This window comes from Nannospalax galili, unplaced genomic scaffold (genome assembly GCF_000622305.1).
Source record: "Nannospalax galili isolate Female #2095 unplaced genomic scaffold, S.galili_v1.0 scaffold1987, whole genome shotgun sequence".
NCBI lineage: Eukaryota > Metazoa > Chordata > Mammalia > Rodentia > Spalacidae > Nannospalax > Nannospalax galili.
In genome coordinates, this window is record NW_008355798.1 from 58,111 (window position 1) to 79,575 (window position 21,465).

Genomic DNA, 21,465 nt, shown 5'->3' on the forward strand with positions numbered 1-21,465 from the left:
TTAAATGAGACATAATCATAATTTGTAATTTTAGTTCATATATGGTAGTCAAAAGAGTTTATATTACTTTATTCTCTCAACTTTATCAAAAAATAGCTATATGATAGAGACATAGAGCTGTGTGTATTCAATAGGTTCTCGGGCTTTCTCTGATGGAAGAGGTTTATTTCTAGGTGTCTTGAGCCATGCTAGATGCCAGTGAAAATATTAATATCTTTCCAACAAGGCTAACTTCTCAATGTTAGTAAGAGTCAAATTATTTCAACTATTTTTCAAAATTAAAAGAAAAATCCAGCTGGACATGATAGTGCACACCTTTAATCCTAGTACTTAGGGGGCAGAAGCAGGTGGATCTCTGTGAGTTTGAGGCCAATTTGGCCTACACAGTAAGTTCCATGTCAGGTGGGGGCTACGCAGTGAGACCTTGTCCCCCCCAAAAAACAACTACAACAACAAAAATCCAAGTTAAATCATCTCTTCTCTACAAATATACAGCATGACCACGAGTAACAGAAGAAACAAAACAATGGCAAGGACATGATCTAATTCTTAAAAAAGAAAAAAGGATAACTTTGAAGACTGAGATAATAATTCTAGAAGTGCCATATATTATTTCACAGCTAGTGTATGCTAAAAGTTACAGTATGTGAACACACTTATGTCTTCTGCTTTTCACAAACCACTTATAAATTCAGCCTAATTTGAGAAGCTTATAATTTTCTTTCTTTTTTTTTTTTTTTTTTTTTTTTTTTTTCAGAACATATTTAAACCCGCTATTACTTTGATCTTCAGTTTCTCAATGTTCACATTTAATCACTCTTACAAACAATTATGAATCTTCTAAATTCTAAATGAAGGAGATAGAGAAGACAAAAGTCATGGTCTACGGTACTCAAAATCTATTTTGGTTATAAATTATACAATGTTGAGTAACAGCAGCATAAAAGAACAGGCTAAAAGTCAGAATGATACATACAATTAATGGTTTAAAATTGTCATATCAAAGGGCAATATCTCAGGGTGAAAACAATCAAAAAGCTTTGCAAAGGTAGAGAAACATAGTAGGCATAATAAATGAGGTCCTACTTTAAAAATGTTTGAAGAAATGAAAAAGAGCTAGGAGAAATATTATATGAGTGATCTTGAACAACTTTAAAACCACACGTCTCATCATCCATAAAATGGAAATATGGTCTAAACATCATGAGGTTCCTGTGATAATTAAACAATGAAACCTAATGACTTTGAGTAAAACCTAGCAGGAAACACACTAAAATGTTAGTTTTTTGTTAACCAATAATCTCATTATAGATTAAAGTTTAAACTGTGGTGTCCCCTCCCATAAGATTCCTACATGGAAGCCTTAATTCCCAGTGTGATTGTATCTGGGAGGTAATCAGGTTTAGATGAGATCATGAGAGTGGGCCTCAAGATAGTCTCAGTGTTCTTATGAGAAGAGACACCAGAGACCTTGTCCTTCCTCCCTCCCTCTGTCTTTTCTGCCCTTTTCTAACTCTTCGTCTCCTAACACAGTCATGTAATTATGCAGTGACATAATGGAATATGACCTACCTTGCCAGCATTTTAAATTTGGTTTAAACTCCAGAAATGCAAGAAAACAAATGTCATTTGCTAAAGCCAAGTCATCCACGATATTTTATTTCAGTGGCTTGATTATTATTTACGCTTCACATGAAAAGAGACTGGATTCCTATCTAACTAACAAGCAGTGGAACTAAGGTCTTTTCTTATTCAATGCTTTTTCCACAAATATAAAGTCAGTAGGTTTTCATATTATAAAACAAAAGAAAACAGGAGGATAAGGGTATAACAGGAGGATATATATTCAAAATCAACCTCACATTATAGATTTCTTTAATCATCTGGATATGACAATTGAAGGAATCAGATACTAAGTAGTGACAAACACAATCAGTCCTGAAACCATTTCCTTTGAAGCATACCCAAGAAAGTCAGGTCCATTTAGTCCTAACAAACCACACTGGGACTCCTGTAACATAGCCTCTACATCTTTCCTCTTTCCATACCTCAACCTTACCCACAAGCTCATGATCATTTCCAAAGGACTAATCCTCACTTTAAGGATTTAAAGAGTTTTAATCTAAAATTAAGTATCTCCGTATAAATTCACTCTTATTGTCAAAGCAGTTCTCAAACCCCATTCTGACAATTATAGCTAATGTGTGTTTCCTAAGTGTCAGTCTCTATTTTGGCAACTTCTATAGTGCTCTGCTATAAAGAACATGACTACCTTCCTTTTTAATAACTTCATGGAAATGAACCTTGTTCTGTAAGTTGTACTACTCACTGATGTTGAATGTGTGTTTCCACTTGAGTCCTCAAAGACTTCTGCCCTTTAATCCTTTATCATCTCTCACCCATACTCCCTTACCCAATGTCCATGCAATAATTTATGTCTGGCCTCTGCTCTCCTGTGTATCTTCATTAAGCAAAGGGCAATGTTTTTGTCATAACTCACCCCCTACAACCACAACCAAAGCTAAGATGTCCAGCTTTATGAAATAAAAACAGGGTTTAATCTCTCAGCGTATAGGAAAGGCCTATAACAAAGAGATTCATACCTCTTCCTCACTTTGTTTCATTCACCAAAAACAGTTTATTAGGAGCTCTAACACAGCCATCCCTCAGTATCCATCAGAAAGTAGCTCCAAGACCACCGCTGACACCAAAATTCATGGATGATTAAATTTCTTATATAAAATGGCAGAATATTTGCATAAACTGTGCATACTTGTGAATACTTTTCATATTCTCTAGATTTATAATACCTAATATACAATGCAATGTAGATGCTGTGCAAATAGTTCTTGCATTACATTATTCCAGAAATAATAAAAATATCTGTATCTTTTTTCTTCCAAATATTTTGGATCTGTGGTTTGTTGGATCCATGAATGCAGAACCTGTGTATACAGAAGGCCAACTTTATTTCCGACAGTTTCATTCTTAGGACTGCTTTAGTTATTCCTAATAGCATAACTAAAAGGGAAGATAATAGCAAGTGTTGTCAAGGATCTAGTGAAAATGGAAATCCTACATACTACTGGTAATAATATAAAATGGTGCAGCCACTTTGAAAAATGATTAGCAGTGTCTTAAAATTCTAAACACAAATCCATATGAATCAGTAATTCTATTCCTGGTAGAAAAGGAAACCTATCTGCATAAAAAGTTCAAAGCAAATCTTCATGATACCCTTACTAATAATGGCCAGACAGTCGGAGCAATGCAGGAGCCGAAGGTGAGAAGGCAGGCTGACCTCAGATAAATATAAGGAAGCACTTGACACAACAGGAATGCTCTAAAGAGGGTTTATAGTGATAACCTCATAGACATGAAACATGATTCAAAATCATTTACAGTGAAACATGAACTTTATGGCATACAAATTATAACTAGGTGAACTTGCTTAAGTTGTTGAATAAAAAAAGAAAGAAGCCAAACCAAATATAAACTTCCTAGAAATGATGTTGTTCAGTTGCTACTGTTCCCTAAGAAACTCAAGAGAGGGACACATTTGAATGAAAGCTAGGATAGTGAGGCATGTTGCTAATAAGTCTCCACCTGATGCCTGCATGCTGTTTGATCAAGAAGATACTACCATGTATTGCTATCTACCCAAGATATGGAATTTTATGACTCATAATGCTATTTTTCTAATTTATTTGAGCTTAAAATAGTGCCATTAAACAAATTTGAAAGGTAGCAAAAGTTAAAATCCCATATAGAAATGACTCTCATCAGACTCTCCCAAGGAAGACCAGAAAACAGAAGCTCACATCTTCAAAAACAGAGAGCAACTGGAGATCCAGCAAGGCTTAAAAACTCTCTAAGCCTGCCACCAGTGATGTACTCTCAAAACAGTGCCACCAACTCGGGACAAAATGTCTGAATACTGTGAGTCTATGGGGTACCTTCTCATTCAAACTACCACATGTAACCCAGTCTGGCTTCAAACTTGCTATGTAGTGATATTGGTCTTAAAGTCCTAATCCTACTGTATCTACCTCCAAAGTGCTGGAATGACAAGTATGTACCACATGCCCAGCTCAACAAACTGTTAGGGACAGTTCAGACTGTAGCAAAAATTTATGCAATGGAACATGTACAGTAGTGGTAGTAAGGGGGGAGAAGAGAATAAGGATGAAAAAGAGAAACAGAAAGCAAATGTCATTTGTGGATTCTAAATAAGAGAGATACAAGAATTGTCTATACTCTTACTTTTGTGTGCAAAGATGTCAAGATAAAAAGCTAAAAACAAAAAGACTACTCATGTTGAAGTCTCTGAGCAAACTTCTACATAGCAAACTGACAGCTTTGCTAAGTTATTAGGAACTATAACCATTTTGCTGACAAATATTTAACTGCCAAGAGAAGTCAGACACTAAGTGTTGTAAAGAATCTTCCCAACACAATCTATACTGAAGTTACTTTCCACTGCCTAGCTCACATAGCCCATTTTCTGTCTGTAAGTTTCTCCAAAGAGAGGAAACAGTTAACAGCAGTGTTTTAATTTCATAATAATTTCATATAATATGATATTTTGGATATAAAAGACTAACAGTAAAGTGGTTTTTAACATAAAATACTTTTTGAAAATTTGAGAAACTATGAAAATTCTGAAGCAGTCCTTTAGTGAATATTCTGACTATAAACATTCAAGTTTAACCGAAGCCTTTCTCCATATCAGTGGAAAAAAAGCCCAAATTATACATGTTCTCTAGAAATATTTTATGTCTTCATTTTTAAAAGCTATTAGAGGGGCTGGGAGTGATGGCTCAGCTGTTAAGAGTACTGGCTGCTTCTGCAGAGGATCCAGGCTCAATTCCGAGCACCAACATGGTGGCTAACAACCATCTACAACTCCATTTCCAGGGTATGGAATGCCCTCTTCTGACCTCCACTGGCATTGCACAACATGGGTGCATTTACATACATGCAGGTATACACATAAATAAAAATAATTTTTAAAGGTATTAGATAGACTGGAGGGATGGCTCACTGTTTAAGAGTGCATATTGCTCTTCAGAGGACCTGAGTTCAATTCCCAGCACCCAAGTCAGGAGATTCATAACAGCTTATAAGTTCTGGCGGATCCAACGCCTCTTGCTTCTGTGAACAAATGAACACAAATACACACACACCCCGCCTCCACACACATGTATTTTAAAATAATACAGATAAGCTCTTATTAAAAAGGGATTATATTCAACCTAACAATATATGAACAAACTACAATTTAATTTAGGAGTACAAGAAACAAAGGTGTTTCATATAGTCACAAGCCACAAACCCAGTGTACCAACGCACAAAAATGCAGGTACTAAACTATAGTGAATTAGGTTATTTTCCTGTTTTTGTGTTGAGGCTATTAAACTCATGCTGCTTGATGCAGCTCTCTAAACCTCAAAAAGGGGGGGGGGGACGGATTAGACATTACAGTTTAGAATAAACAGTGTCAGAGCTTACTACATTATGATGCCATTTTTTTCCTTCTCTGATCTCACTATAGAGACAGGATTAAAAAGTAAACTATAGTCTTACAAATTAAATGTAAAGAACCAATCCTTCCAGAATATCATTTTAGCTAGTATCTGCTAAATGTGTGTGCTCAGACACTTTTCATGGAAAAATTTCCCATGCTATCTCTATTCTATTTTTTTAACATTTTATTATTTTTATTTTACATGTACAAGTGTATTCCCTCATGTGTGTAAGTGCACCTGTGCTGTGCAACGCCTGCAGAGGCCAAAAGAGGGCACTGAATCCCCTAGAACTAGAGTTATAGAGTTATAGTTAGCCATGGTGTGGGTGCTGAGAATCAAACCTGGGTCCTCTGCAAGAGCAGCCAGTGCTCTTAAGCACTATGCCATCTTTCCAGCCGGGATGAGAGAAATCTTTAAGCACTTCACCCAAGACCAAGAAAAAGAACTGCCCTGATTTCCTTGAAGGCATGTGTTGGACCAGAAAGGCTCCCTACCAGCAGGGTGGTTCACAGCCTCATGGTGTTAGGAGGCTCTCTGAAGAATGAGGGGTTCTGATGTGGGGAAGAACTCTGTCCTCACTGTGGCTCTGATCACCATCCCAGTAAGGGAGGAAAGTCTGGCACCATTTCTTGTTGCAGCCATTTTGGATGGACAAGGATGACCTGTTCACCATCCCTGTCTCCTTCAAGGGTCTCTCCATAGATTCACAGCCAGGAAATAAACACTTCTAGAATGCCTTGTCTGTCTAGCCCTTCCCAGAATATCTTTGAATGTGTTATTATTATTATTATTATTATTATTATTTACTACTATTATTATTTTGAGATAGGGTCTCACCGTGTAGTACTGGCTGGCCTGGAACTCACTATGTAGACCTTACCTTAAACTCACAGAGATCTGCCTGCCCTCTGCCTTCCGAATACTGGGATTAAAGGTGTGAGCCACCATGCCCAGCAGAAATATTTCTTTTTATTATTTTTATTTTAAATAATTTTTTGAGATATTCTCACTTTGAAGTCCTGGCTGGCTTGGATTGCACAGAGATCCATCTGCCTCTGCCTCCTAAGTGCTGGTATTAAAGATGAGGGCCACCAAACCAATTGAGGTAATTCAGAGTAATACTCAAGGCTTTCAAATCATGACAAAATAAAGCTGTTGTTGGGCTACAAAATATGAAGATGGCAAATATAAAATAACTGAGGGGGGCAAAAAGAAAGAAGTAACTTGGAGTTTCCTTAATTTTTACTTCTTCGAGACAAAGTCTCACGTAGCTAAGGTTGACTTCAAATTCATTACATAGCAATCCACACTTCAAAGCTATCTCTTTATTCATAAAGTGATTATTGAGGCACTTAAAATTACTTTTCTAAGAATGCTAAGGGGTCTGGTGAGATGGCTCAGTGGTTAAGAGCACTGGCTATTCTTGCGGAGGACCTGGGTTCGAGTCCCAGAACACACATGGTGGCTTACAACTATCCATAACTCCAGTTCCAGGGGAATTTGATGCCCTGATCTGAACTTCAGGGGCATTGCATTGCCCAACACGGGTACACTTACACGCACACAGGCAATACACTCATACACATAAAACTATAATAATAAAATATAAAAAGGAATGTTAAGTATGTAAATAAGTGACAGGTTTAAGTAAATTCACATATGACTTGAGTAGACCTTTTTCCCAGGAAGATGCACTAACACAGAAGATGCTCAACATCATCTATATAAACTAATTTCCAAAATCCATAACCTTGAACTTTTTCATCATGGTATAAAAAAACCTGTTCTACAAATTAATATGTTAAGGCGAGAAATACGTTTCATAGTCAAATAACTTTAGAAAATGATGAGCAGAACACAGTAATTTTTACTATAAGGTAGTATAATATTTAAATACTAATATGCATTTTGAATCTCAAAGAAGAATATGGTTTACAGCAGGATAGAAATCCTATTCCTTTTATGAAGTATCTATATAAGTGTCACAACAAATTCAATAATAGAGCAAATACTGCATTTTAATAAATCAGAGTCAGGTTAAAGGCTGAACTTCAGCTAAGGCAACTAAGACGAAAGCAAGCTTCTGCCTTACCATTGTGCATCCTGGACCATCCATCTCTTTCACAGTCTCTGCCTGATGGTCCAAATAAATTATTAGCCCTGGGACTTGGGGGATCAACCTATAGGAAGAAGGATTTGAAATGTAAAAGAGAATTTCAGCTGCTCCATTCATTCCCATTATCAATCTCATGCACAAGAACAACTAGAACACAGGCCTCACAGCAGGTTAATGGAAGGGGCCTGTGCTCAAAAAAAGAAAAAGAAAAAAAAAGAAAAGGATTTTTGGTTAAATATCTACTACCCCACTTCCTATTTTGTATTGCACTACAAAGTTACAAAACAGAAGAGTAACCTACTTTGCCTCACTTGCTACTTGGTATATGCATTTTGAATTCAAAGATGTCATTACTTGGCTGTGTTCAGAGCTCCTAGCATGCTGAGTGCTTTAGAGTTTACAAATGATATAAGTCAACCCCATTTTCTACCTAAAAATAAAACTGCCAGAATGATATACATGCATAAAAAGATGAGCCTGTTCACCAGAATTAAAAACCTCTTGTGAATCAAAGAACGGTATATAGAGAGTAAAGAAGTAATTCCTAAGATCAAAAAAAAAAATGTGCAAATCATATACCTATCTGATGAGGAGTTATCAAGCATGGGTAAAGAATTCCTACAAGTAAATAACAATAAAGTACATTATAAAATATGTAAAAGACTTGTAGACCTTTCTCTCAAGCAGAAGCACTAACATGGAAAAATACTCAACCTCATCAGTGACTAGAGAAATGGTACTCAAACAAAACTAAGATGTCACCGCACACTCACTAAGAAGGCTATGGTGAAAATGGGACAGCCTAGGGTTATTGCAAGCAGTAGAATATTTGCCTGGCATGCAAGAAGACCTGACTTTAATCCCCAGTACCATAAAAGAGTGATAGAAAACAACAAAAACCCAGAAAATAAAAGGTGTTTGTGAGAATGTAGAGAAATTGGAATTGTCCTGCACTGCTAATGGGAATGCAAATTGTGTAGCCACTTAGATAAACACTTTGGCATTCCTCAGGTTCAACATAGAATTAATATATGATAAAGCAAGTCTACTTCTAGGTATTTACCTTAAAGCATTGAAAATAAGTATTCATCCAAAAACTTGTGCATTAATTGTTGATGGAAGCACTGTTTATAGTAGCCAGATTTACATCACAAATAACCTTCAACAGATATAAAAACAAATGTGGCAGATATTCATGTAATGGAATATTATTAGGCCATTAAAAAAAAAGTAAAAACACATGCAACATGGATGAACTGCAAAAGAAATGTACTAAAGGAAGCCAAGCACAAAAGGCCAAATCCTATATGACTCTATATGAAAAAGCAGAACAGGCAAATTTATAGAGACAAAAATATTCATGTTTCTGGAGCTGGGGGGCAGAATGGGGAGTACTTCATAATCACATAACTTCTATTTATGACAATGGAATTTAATTGGATAGTTGCACAGTACTGTGAATATCCTTACTATTATTACTAACTTGTAACCTTTAGAACAGTTGAAATATGGCAGAAATTCAAGAGGTAATTGACTTCCAAAGGGGTATATTCCAACATTAGTATTTTAGAATTTAGAAAAAATAAAGACATTATTCATATATACTCACAAACACTGTCTTGCTTCTGCAGGCATATAAATCTTAAGATTTACTATTAGTATATATGCAAATATGTAGTATTTTTAATTAAAAGCTTTTGGTAGAGTAGCTTTTAAGGTAAATAAAATACTGTATTTTAAAAAATCAAGAGACTGGGGGCTGGAGAGATAGCTCAGTGGTTAAGAGCATTGTTTGCTCTTGTAGAGGATCTGGGCTTGGTTCCCAGCACCCACATGGCAGCCAACCATCCTTAACTCCAGTTCTAGGGTATCTATGCCCTCTTCTGACCTCTGCAGGCCTTGTATGACATGGGTACACTTACACACATGCAGGCAAAACACTCATATACATCCCAAAAAAGTGTTTTAATTCAAGAAACTATGAAGACTCTGAGACATTCCTTAATTGAATTCTGACTATAAACATTCAAGTTTAACCAAAGTCTATGCAACCATCATACAAACACATGCTCTAACTTTAATCATAGCAAAACAATTTCTAAATAAAAATATTAGAACTATGCTATCCTTAATTCCAGAGGAACTCTCATAAATGACCATCAAATACATGTTTGCTTCAAAGATTTATGATCCAAAGCTTTCCCAAAGGACTTTATCTCAAGAACACCTACTTCCCAGTATCATTTTTTTCGAATGATGCCGAATCTTTTTCAGAACCTTTCGTTTCTCTTTTAAAATTGTACTCTAACATTTCAGTATGAATGTCAAATACAACCAAGTTCAATTTGTAGAGTTATGATACCCTCTGATGCTATCTGCTGTATGAGACTGCAAATGGTTACTTAGGAGAGTTAATACAGCATCTGTAATGGGGCTCAAGCTCTGTCAGCATTAGAGACTGAACAAAAAGCATGTTCTTTTGTTTTAAGTTAATTTTCTACTTTAGGTTACTGGCTTAAAGTTCAAGAAAATTATGCATATAAGCTAGGGATTGAAATCCATTTTAGAATAGTATTTTGGCAGAACGGATTTGATAAGTTTTGAATGGAAATGTTTAGGAGAAAACATACATGTCTTATCACAAATGGAGGCTTATCTGTTTCTTTTTTGAATTCATAGGGCCCCAAATTTAAATGGGCCAGCCGCTGCCTGGTGTCTTCAGAGAGCTCACACATACGTCTTTTTGTGTAGGGAGATGGAGAGTGTGACTTTGAAGAAATTGTAGGTTGTTCATAGTTTTTTGCATTTATGCAATATTTACTTCTTTCAGGTGGCTTGGACTTTTTCTTTTGTGATCTTGATGTTCTGCATTGCATTCTGTCGTGGGATTTTTCAACTGGAGCCGAATGGTAAGTAAATTTATCCTAAACATAAACAATAAAAATTCACATGGGCAGAAGATATTTTAAAATATTCTACAGATAGAATAAAAACTTTTAAAAGTAAATTAAGGTATACAAAAGTTATCAATGTTAACCAGATCTGTCATTTTCTGTGCTGATCCTGGGGGAGTCAAATTCACATTCTTCTAGTTAATAAAGGTTACTGCATCAAACTTCCTTTTGTTTGTTTTTAATTTTGTTTTGAGATGGGGTTCTCACTCTATAGGCCTGGCTGGCCTGGCACTTGCTATGTAGACCAGGTTAGCCTTGAACTCACAGGAATCCACCTGTCTCTATCTCCGGAGTACTTCACTCTTAACATCCTTTTTAACTCTAACACAGGTTCAACAAAAATTAAAGCCCAACAACCAATCACTTGCAAAATTCCAATAAAGCAAAAAACTTATTTCAGTTTATTAAAAATTAATGCAGAGTGGTTATTGCTTATACTTAAATATTCAAATAATGAGCTATACAATTTAAAGGAACCAGATTTAATTATTTTAAAATTTATATGCTAGATTTCTATAGTCACACATGTCTGTAATCCTGGCAGGGACACTGAGACAGCTTAAGCTTGGCCGAGGCAACTGAGACTTTTGTGTCAAAAGAAAACAAAAGAAAGTATTTGTCTTGTGAGTTGTGAAATCATTTTGAAAAAAAAACTGTTAAAAATGTCTTATTCATTCAACTATAATTATATATAACAGGATTCAAGCAATGGGTCTTTCTAATGCCTTAGAGTCCCTAAGTTTCAGCTTTAATTATCTTTCTACAGATTCTTGAATTTCTCCTCTGTATAGTTCCCCTGTGTTTACAAGTTAAAAACTCCCTTTTCCTAAAGCTATTTCCTCCACTCTCACTGAGTCTCTTACTTACCCTCACATCTCAGTCCCAGCACCTCTTTCCCCTTGTCCTTCACACATTGCTGTTTTTCAGGCACAGCTAAACTCCTAAGGGTCTATCTTCAGTGATGCTCATAGTTCCTTTATATATGCTGACCTCTGAGTATGCCAGACCTTATGAAAACAACCTCATCTTTCTTCACTAAAGTTTTTAAATGTTGCATACTTCTACAGGCAGTTATAAACGACATGCCATCTGTTACAAATGCTGTCCAAACTTGCATATGCCTTAATACTCTCTGTTCGTGTCTACTAAACCTTTAAATAGTGGTTGTCTTATACTGTTTGCAAAATGACTGCCATCATTTCCCGACTACACTTGATAGTTTCTCCTCCTAGGATCATGCTAGGCTTGATTGTATGACTTCCTTTAACCAACAAATCACTGTGGCAAAAGAAAAAATCTTAAAAATGACTGTCAACTCTTACTCCTGAGCATCTTTCTGTCAGCAAATGAACAAGTCCCAATTATAAGCCTGTTAGAAGATGAGTCTTAGAATCATCACCTTAGCTGACCTCAGGCTTACTGCAAGAAATGAAAGGTTCTGCTCTAAGAATTCATGTGCAAAATGCCATATTTTGAGTAAAACCACCCCAGATCATTCAGCCTTAGCCAGACACCAAAAAGTATCATCCCACAGACCCTCAGAGCTGAAAATGCTTACTGTTTTAAGCCATTAAGTTAGTGAGGTTTGTTACACAATAAAACCTATAGAAGATTAACAATGACTAATAATATATTTAAAAGACTACTATTTATATTTCATCTAATAATAAATTTCACTTTACAAAAGGTAAAAAGAGTAACTGAGTAGAAAGTTGGGTATTTTCTTAGAAAAATCACATCAATATGCTTAAGTCTCTGGTCCATTAAATTGTCAGCAAACATTAAATTTGAAAATGAAGCACAATAGGAATAAGATTACAAATATTGCTAAATATAAATCTAATAAAAATTATTTTACTCTTCTCAAAAATTATTTGTTCTATTCTTTCCTTTGAAAATAAAATGCTACTTTATAGAAATGATAAATTTTAATTGTATCTAGCATTCACTTGAGAAAAAATATAGGTTATCAGCATCTTAAATATGATTAAGGACTGTTAATCTTCAAATGTTAGTGTAAAAGAGAACTAGTCTATTCTGTTTCCAGGCATTTTCTACCTTTTCTTAACTCTGGTGTTCTATACCTTTCCCAATTATCCTAAACAGTAACAACATTCATTAACTATATGCTACATGCTTACATTCTCCAATCTTTATGACATCCTTATAGGGAACTTAAGCTCTTTAATTTCTTTCATTTCCCTCCCTCCCTCTTCCTTCTCTCCTTCCCCTCTCTTCCTCACTCTTCCTCACCTTTTCCTTTCTTTTGGTGCTGGGGTTGAACCCAGGGCCTCACTCATGCTAAGGCCAGTGGTCTACTACTAAGTTACAATGGTTTAGATTTTCAACCCCACAGCTCTACAGCATACTTTCTGAAACACTGTCTGGTTCAAAACCTATCCTCTTACATTCTGTTCAGTAAAGATCAAATGACAATTCCAAGCAAGTTGAGGGGGGGAGTCATTTTTCTAGAAAATGTTAGTTCATAAAGTACAATGATTCTAACTGATGTGAGGGCCTTACATTCAGAAGAGGTTCTTCCACTGACCCGTACACGTGGAAGGTATAACCTTTTCTGTGTGGATGCTGTATTTCAGACAAGAAGTGAAAAATTAAAAAGACTTTTCTATCCATTCATTACACAGGCACACTCTAATTTGGACAGAAAAAATTCCTGAACCCCAGGCAAAGCATTTTTAACAATTTACAAATGTGCACAGTACGTATCTCAAAAAGAAGCCAATAAAACTTCTCTGTATTTGGTAGGCACAGGCTAAGATATCTAATATCTGCATTTAAAAGTTAAATAACTACAGACTGACTTGGAAATACCAAATACCTTGCTAAAAAGAAAAAAAAGTGTTCCCTTCAGTAGTTCTATAACTGCATTTTACCTTTCTTAGTTTAAGTCATCATTACCATCCCCAGAAAACTGACTTTAAAACTGATAATACAGCAAATTACCATTCCACTCTGTCCATGACTGGCCCAATCCTGCCCTGATTTAGTTCTCTGGGATTTATAGCTCATTGTTACATGGTTGTGATGAAACTGCACATGGGTGATGCTGGCTCTGATGAGATAGCCTGTGGATGAGGTAACTGTCTATCAGAAGACCACCTTGTGGCTCAGTAAGAATTTAGAATATAAGGAATAGTAGGTCCAGATAGCTTATTAAAGGGAATTTTCACAAACAGAAGCTATATAGGCTGGGGCATCCAAGTTTCCTTCGATCTGACAGGACCAGTATAGTATGGTCACCAACTTGAGCAATAGTTCCTTAAGGAGTTACATATATTCAAGAAGTCACACTCACTAAACACAAACTTCCCCATCTGAGAACCTCTGTTACATTTGCCAAAAGGTATCCTGTGAACTCTATAGTAACCTGTAACTTCTGTAAGATTTATGGAGGTCTCTAATGGAGTTTTCTCTAGGAATTTCTGAATTCATTGTCTTCTGTCAGTTTGACTTTTATTTGCATTAAAAAAAATCCATTGAAGGGAAGGGAGAAAATAAAGTAAAATTTAAATAAAAAAAAAATAAATAAAAGTCCATGAAATAAAATAAGTAAATAAACAGACAAAACATCATGGTGCCTTCTATCATGCATGTGAAGATTTTCATTCTCCTATTTACTAAGATAGAATCAAAACATTGAGCCCTGTGTTAACTCTTTTTACTTAAACTGAAGATTGAACAAAAAAGGTGAAAAGAGATGCAGCCTAAACAAAGGAATAAAGCTTGCTAAGTGGCCATAAATATGAATAAAATGAACAGTTAATACTTTATCTTACCTGAGTGTGGCACTTCCTTGAACTTATCAGACATTCAGTGATCACTGAAGTTGTAGAAAATTCCAGTTTTGGAGCAATTCCCTGAGACATAAAAAAAAAATTGCAGGGTGGTATTAGACATTGCCATTAAAGAGTTAATTAGTGATGAGAATAAGATCTGAATTAACAAATACTTGTCAGAGCACGTCATTTGTTACTTTGAACCTTTTGTTATAAAGATAGCACAACAACGATAAGTATTAGTAATAAGCAGTTTCATTGCTAATGATTTGTTTAGAAACAATTCTGTAACATGGAATAATTAAGAATTGTTTTCAAATGTCTCCTGTCAGAGTTTTAACATAAATTTTGGCATAATATACTCATAAATATGTGATCATATTCAATTGGTTTCAAAGCTCTCTACATTTACAATCAAAGACCTTTTAACTATACAATCAAGAAATCATTGTTTCTTTCATTAAGCCATTCCAGAATGTCTACATATACCAAAATATCATTTGTACATCATATATAATATTTATCTGACAATTAAAATATTTTAAAAGTCTGGATGTCTCATATTGGAAAAATATCATAACTCACAGGTATGTAATTTTTGCAAACAGAAGAGATGTCTTTTAGTATTCTCTAGTATTTTCCTATAATATACCTTACATTCAAGTGTAGAAATTTATCTGGGTTCTATTTTTAGCAGCATTTCAATAATCAGCTTGAGCAGTTTTGAGATAAATGGAGACAAAGAGGCAGTTCAAAGGGACAGTTACAATGCACCTGAGAAAATTTTTAAGTACATGTTATGCATACAACCAAACATTGAAGCATGTTGGCTGGGCCTAGAACAACTTCTTCCTGCTACAGCACAAGTCAGACACTGGACAAATCCTCTATACCACCAGCCTATGACCAATTGAGTTTAAAATCTAAAACATCATATCTGTTACAGAAAATGTAAATCAGAAGTATTTTTTCCTGCACATACCTTTTATTAATGACATCCACTATACCCACTTGTTAGTTATCTATTACTACACCTAATATATTACTCAAAATGTGACAAGAAATAGCAGTCTACAGAGTCTGAGATGGGTCTGTCTTGGACACCCTCATGAGTTTTAAACCACTGGCAAGCATATATTGTCTAAGGAATAGCAGTCTACAGAGTCTGAGATGGGTCTGTCTTGGACACCCTCATGAGTGTGCAGTCAAGATGGCATTTTGGCTGCAGTCACTTGAAAGCTTGACTGTAGTTTGGCAGTCTCCTTCCCAAGACACACCACTGTTGGCTAGAGGCCTGTTTCCCTCTAGTTTTTTACATCTGATATGCCTCTCCATAGAGCTGCTCACGATCCTCATGACATGTGACAAATTTCCCCAAAGTGAGTAATGCAAGGAAAATCAAGAAGGAAACCATAATGGCATTGTCTCAACTGCCATATCCACCACATTTTAGTCATTACAGTTGCTAAGTACAGTCCATACTCAAGGACCCAAGAGCTGGGTCACCTTTTCAGTTGAGGAGTATCAAAATATCTATGTGCAGTCTTCCTTATGACTACAAATTACTTATATTCCTCTTGCAAAATACACTCACGTTCCATCAAAAACAACTGAAGAAGGAAGTCTTATTCTTTTATAACCTTACAAACTCAATTTGAAATTCACAATGTTGGCATGTAAATCAAATTCTGGAATAAATAAGGTCCTTTAGTTATAGATATCAAAAGACAAGTTTTCTATACCACAAACACACACTGTTCACACCTGCGACAAATCTAGGCAATCACTGATACTCCTGTACAAAAGGGGGAAAAATGACAAGTAAATAAGAACCACTCGTTTTAACATTCCTGAAATCCAGACATGGAAATGTGAGAAGCTCCATAATTGAGATTTGGTCCCAATTCCTACTCAGGACAATACACATTTCATAGCTATGCATTCTAGGCTCTTCTGGTTTCAGAATCACAAATCCTTTGAAATAGAAGGTAGATTATTAGGAGTTCTGTACAGTTCTGAGTTTGGGTTCTGAAGAGATATTACCATTGTAATAGCTCTCTCCATTTCAAACCAGTGTTGTTTCTATTGATATAATGCTCTTACTTCGTTTTTGTCTGACTCTTTTTTGCATCGCGTGACCTTTAATGGTACTTCCTCCCTAAAACAAAATCTATACCCTTTTCAGTGCTTTTGGCATTGATGAAAATGTCCTTAAGCATCTTTGGAAAACTGGTTGAGTAAATGGTTTTCTAGGACAATTAGCCGGATCTTTCTGAAGTTGTAATTAAGAATTTCATAGTACTTCAGAAAGTGTCCTGGAATGATTTTTAGTTCTAAGCCATTTCTCAATTTCAGTATTGCCCACAAATGACAGGGGCTGGGAATCAACAGAAATACTGAGTTCTGATTCCTTTTGGTTTTCTGGCCTTTCCTTCTTTGGTTGTATGGTAAGCATCAAGAGGAAACCAGGCAGTCCACTCCAATACTAGCACAAAGTCTCCTTGGACAGTCTTTTTAGAGTTCTGCCCTACATTCCACATTACTGCAGACAGCCACACTGTTAAACAAAACAAGGATTCCTTTTTTGCCAGTTTCCAATAACATTTACCTCACTTTCCTGAAATGCTTCTTTGACCATTTCTGTAAGCTTCTGCTCTATCTAGAGAGCTGCTTTAGTGTCCTCACAAGACAGTGGCTTCTATTGTGGTGAGTGATCCATGAGAAAGAGGAAGGAGGAGCTCCCAAATGCTTTCCATGACCTGACTCAGCAATGCAACACAGTCACACTGCCCTATTATATTTATCATAATATATGCTGAGTTAACAGAAGTGGAAATAGCTCTGCCTTTGAAAGAGAGGCCTATCAAAGAATTTCCAAAAGTACAGTTCCATGTCACTTAATGATAGGAATACAGTTCGCAAAAATGTGTCTTTAGGCAATTTTATCATCATCTATATTTCCAGAAACCTGGATAATATGCCCCATTACATGCCCAAATATGCCATAGCCACCTTTGTATATGGAATCTGTCAGTGATTAACATGCCATGAGGCAACATGCATAAGACTGATGTAAACTCAAGTCAGACAAAAACTGACTTTCAGTGAGTGGGTGAGGGAATGAACTGAAAACTATAGCCAGTTTCCCTTGGTTTTTCCTTTTTGCTTGTTTCTCACTGTCTCCCTGGCACACAGAGTTTCAAAGCCAGACAAGAAAAGGAAGTGACCTTCTCATGGCCTGCTTATTGCCCCTTTGTTTCCTGACTCTCCCTGTCATCTTCCTGGCTGGTGTGCCATTTACCCCAATCAGAATGGCAATGGGTCATGCCCAGCTGTGGGGTTTCTTCCTCTGCTTCCAAATGAATGGACATCCTTAGCAGGAAAAGCCCAGCTACCCATCCCAGGTGGATAAATTGATTTTGATCCCTCTGGTAGCAAATCTGCTGCTGCTGTTTGTACCAGCTTCAGGCTGCAGAAGTTCCAGTTCCCATTTAACAGGCAGAGTATGGGGTATCCCCAGCAGGAGAGCCCCAGATTCCTGGCATAGTTAACTACAACTTTAGTCACATTTCAAGCATAAAAATATCATCTGTCATCTGAGTGTGGTGATGCATGCCTTTAATGCCAGAACTTAGGAGGAAGAGGCAGGCAGATCTCTGTGAGATGAAGGCCAGCCTGGTCTACATAGCAAGTTTCAGGTCAGCTGGGGCTAATTCATTCATCTTGTCCTATTTGTTAGTTAATATTCAGGGCCCTGACGTTGATTATGACAACTTTGTACACTTTTATACTTGCTTCATGTATGGAGTGCTGTCAAGCTATTCACACTGCTGTTACTAAAAGTCCTGATTTTTTTATACCTTTCATCTTAACAATTAAATGCCTTCTAGACATGCAAGTAACTCAAGTTAAATGCTGAAAGTAAATTCCTGTTAATACCCCACACAGTTGAATTTATACTGCCATCTTGGTAGAATATAGCATTTTAAATTACTTTTTTTTTTTTTTGGTCTTTTTGAGACAGGGTCTTCCGGTACCCTGTAGCTGCAGCTGGTCTGGATTCGCTATGGAAACTAGGCTGGCCTCGAACTCACAGAGATCCACCTGCCTCTGCCTCCCGAGTGCTGGGATTAAAGGTGTGCATCACCATGCCCAGAATTTTAAATTACTTTTTAAAAAGTATAAGCTTAAAAATGATTTTCTTTCATTCTGGGGTTTCACACTGCTCTTTAAATACTCTATGGATACTTTTATATTATAAAGGCTGACTAATGATACCCAAAAATATCTCAAAGGAGAAATATTTTCATAGACTGTGCTTTTAGTAAATGAAGGTTGCTATTTCTTTGGATATAGCATATCATAAACCTAGACTTACTGGAAATTTACTTAATTCACCAAATAGCTACTATACCACCCCACTTTCCTTAGTCATATTATTCTAAGATACTATAAAATCAGTTTAAAAACTGTCCAAGTAATTTCAAGCTAGACAACTTTTACTTCTTCTTTGAAACAATATGGGCTCATTTTATCTGAGCAGCAGGCTTACTTTCAGGAAAAAAATATTTTTAAATCAAAGAAGTTAAGGAAGAGGTAGGAAAGGGTAAGACAGTTTTATATGGTGGCAGTACTGCATCTAATAAGAGTTATTTGACACACAATTATTGCTAATCAGAAAAGAAGAGTGTCTTAAAGCACCTTTTAATCTTACATATATGAATAGTCTATGAACACTTCATAATTAATCTGTACAAACTTCTAATGGGCATTTTAATTGTTTCTACTTTTTACTACTATCAACAATATTATAAGAAAACACCTTAATCTGCGGCTATAGCTCAGTGGTAGAGTGTTTGATTAACATATGTGTGGTCCTGGGTTCTATCTCTGGCATGGGAGGGTACTCTTATGAAGGCTTTTGGTATACCAGTGAAGATATAGCTAAGATACCTATATAGAAGGCCATATGCAATGTAAACCTTTGTCTTTATTAAATAATTCTGAATTGTGATTATTCCAACTTATATAACAGCAGTATATGAAAGTTCTCAATTTATAAATACTTAATATCTGTTAAATTTTGCCAGTAATCATGTATGTATAAAAGTGATTGTTTTACTTTAGATTTTCCTAAATGCTGAGACTGATTATCTCTCACATGCTTGTTGGTCATTCCTCAGAGAGAAACATAGAGGAAAAGTAAGAGACTATGGAAAGGATGAGAGCGGGCAGTGGGGAATGCAAGCCAATATAATATGTGTTAATTTGGGGTGATTTGTGCCTTAAGCTTTCCTAAATTATTTTTACTACATTTCACACTGCTTAAAATAATACAATTATATGAAACATGTTTGAAATCAAATCCAATTTTGAGTAACTTCTGCACTTTTATTATACTGAGGCCTGCAGGGTAGTTCTATTACCCTGCCTCCAAAGATGACTCAGCAAATGAGAGCACTTACTCGAAGGCCAGAAATCCTCCTCATGGTAACCTGGCGGTTTGAATCATGGTGTCCAGAAATTTGGTTTGGACCCGGGAACATGAAATCTCGTGTATTTTCATCATAGGTAGACAGCGTTTCTCCCACTATAAGAAAGATATCTTATGATTCAAACTGTAACAAACTTTCTATTTAGAGACAAAATCATCAAGTATAATATATAAATATACATTGCCTGATGCCTTATTGCATACCTGCTTCGAGCCAGTGTTTATCTTCTATAAAAGGAAAATTAAAATAAAGATACATTAAATGTTTCAACACATGTTTTTTTTTCATTTTCAGAAGTATACTATGTATCAGTAATTCTCTGTCTCATAATTTTGGAGAATTGGAATATTCATTTACAGTCACTCAGTCAGAACATATGAACTCTAACAAAAAAGAATTCCTTTTAAAAATACAAAGTTAGCATGACATTTACACATTGTTCTAGTTAGCTTTCTGATGCTGTAAGAAAACACTCTGACCAAAACCTATTTGGGGAAAAGGGTTTATTTGCCTTATATGTCCCAATCACAATTGAGGGAAACCAGGGCAGAAACTCACGGTAGGATCCCGGAGGAGGGAACTGAACCACAGGCTACAGAAGAAATCTCCTTATTGGCTTGCTCCTCTGGCTCAACCTGCTTTCTTATATAACCCAGGACTGCCTGCTCAGGGGTGGCAATCAAGAAAATGCCTCACAGACATGCCCACAGGCCCAATCTGATAGAGGAATTTCCTCAACTGAGGTTCCCTTTTCCCAAGTTGGTCAGGTTGACAACTATCCAGCACACACCTCCAAAACTAAGTTACCATTTCTATGATTATTCCTGTCTCCTGTTTTGTTTGATCACATGGAGAATATGATTAGATTTTTAAAAAAAGAGACATGCTTTCTAGAATTTGTGGCTAGCGAACTGAATATATGCATAGCACTGAAAATTTTGAGATTACTTGTATATAATAAAATATATAATAATCAGTATCAAAAGTAAAATTAGTCTTTATATGCTAATATACAACCTCTCTCCTCCAGTAATTTGTGATTTTTACCTTGTAAGGTCATAATTCTCTCCATTCCCAATAGTCAAAACACAAAAAGAAAATAAACCCCCTTGTTTTTTTAAATTAGAAGAAGCATTTCATTACAACAGCATTAACCTATTCAATAACATTTTTCTGAGCTAGGGTACATCTCTTTCAAAATTGGCTGTACATTTCTAGGTTTACAGATGAATTATTACCCTTATATAATCTTTTACTCATTATAAACTCTATAAGACATAAAATTAAATGAGGTTCCAACGTTTAAAAAAGATCTCCACTTCGTTGTCAAAACACACAATTTCATACAGAAAAATTCATTCCAAGCCTATTGACATTGAGACGTTTTCACATGCATTTCTAATCTCTATATACATGACTATCACTGGTTACAGTCACCCACCTTCTGAGCTCCTCGGCATCTGAGCATGAATACAAACTCGTCAGGTAGACAGCCTTCCTCTCCCACTAGAGCCTCCACACTCTGCTATCCCTGTCACTGTCCACTGTGCTGTCAGCACCCCCATCCATTCCCCC

The 21,465-nt window shown here is 36.0% G+C and overlaps 1 protein-coding gene across 3 annotated transcripts in view; it reads right to left on the bottom strand.

Annotated features, from left to right (window-relative positions):
- Window positions 1-21,465, bottom strand: part of LOC103750585 (spermatogenesis-associated protein 6) — a 60,514-nt gene that overhangs the window by 33,019 nt on the left and 6,030 nt on the right. For 2 of the 3 annotated variants that reach the window (XM_029556434.1, XM_029556435.1), the window contains exons 2-5: window positions 19,861-19,985; window positions 14,396-14,476; window positions 10,275-10,568; window positions 7,621-7,708 (exon numbers count right to left, since the gene is read on the bottom strand). In XM_029556434.1, coding sequence (XP_029412294.1) covers window positions 7,621-7,708; window positions 10,275-10,568; window positions 14,396-14,476; window positions 19,861-19,941 — 544 coding nt within the window. In that variant the 5' untranslated portion in view covers window positions 19,942-19,985. Of the gene's footprint in view, window positions 1-7,620; window positions 7,709-10,274; window positions 10,569-14,395; window positions 14,477-19,860; window positions 19,986-20,093; window positions 20,118-21,465 lie in introns of all 3 variants that reach the window. The other variant, XM_017803348.2, reaches the window with a different exon arrangement.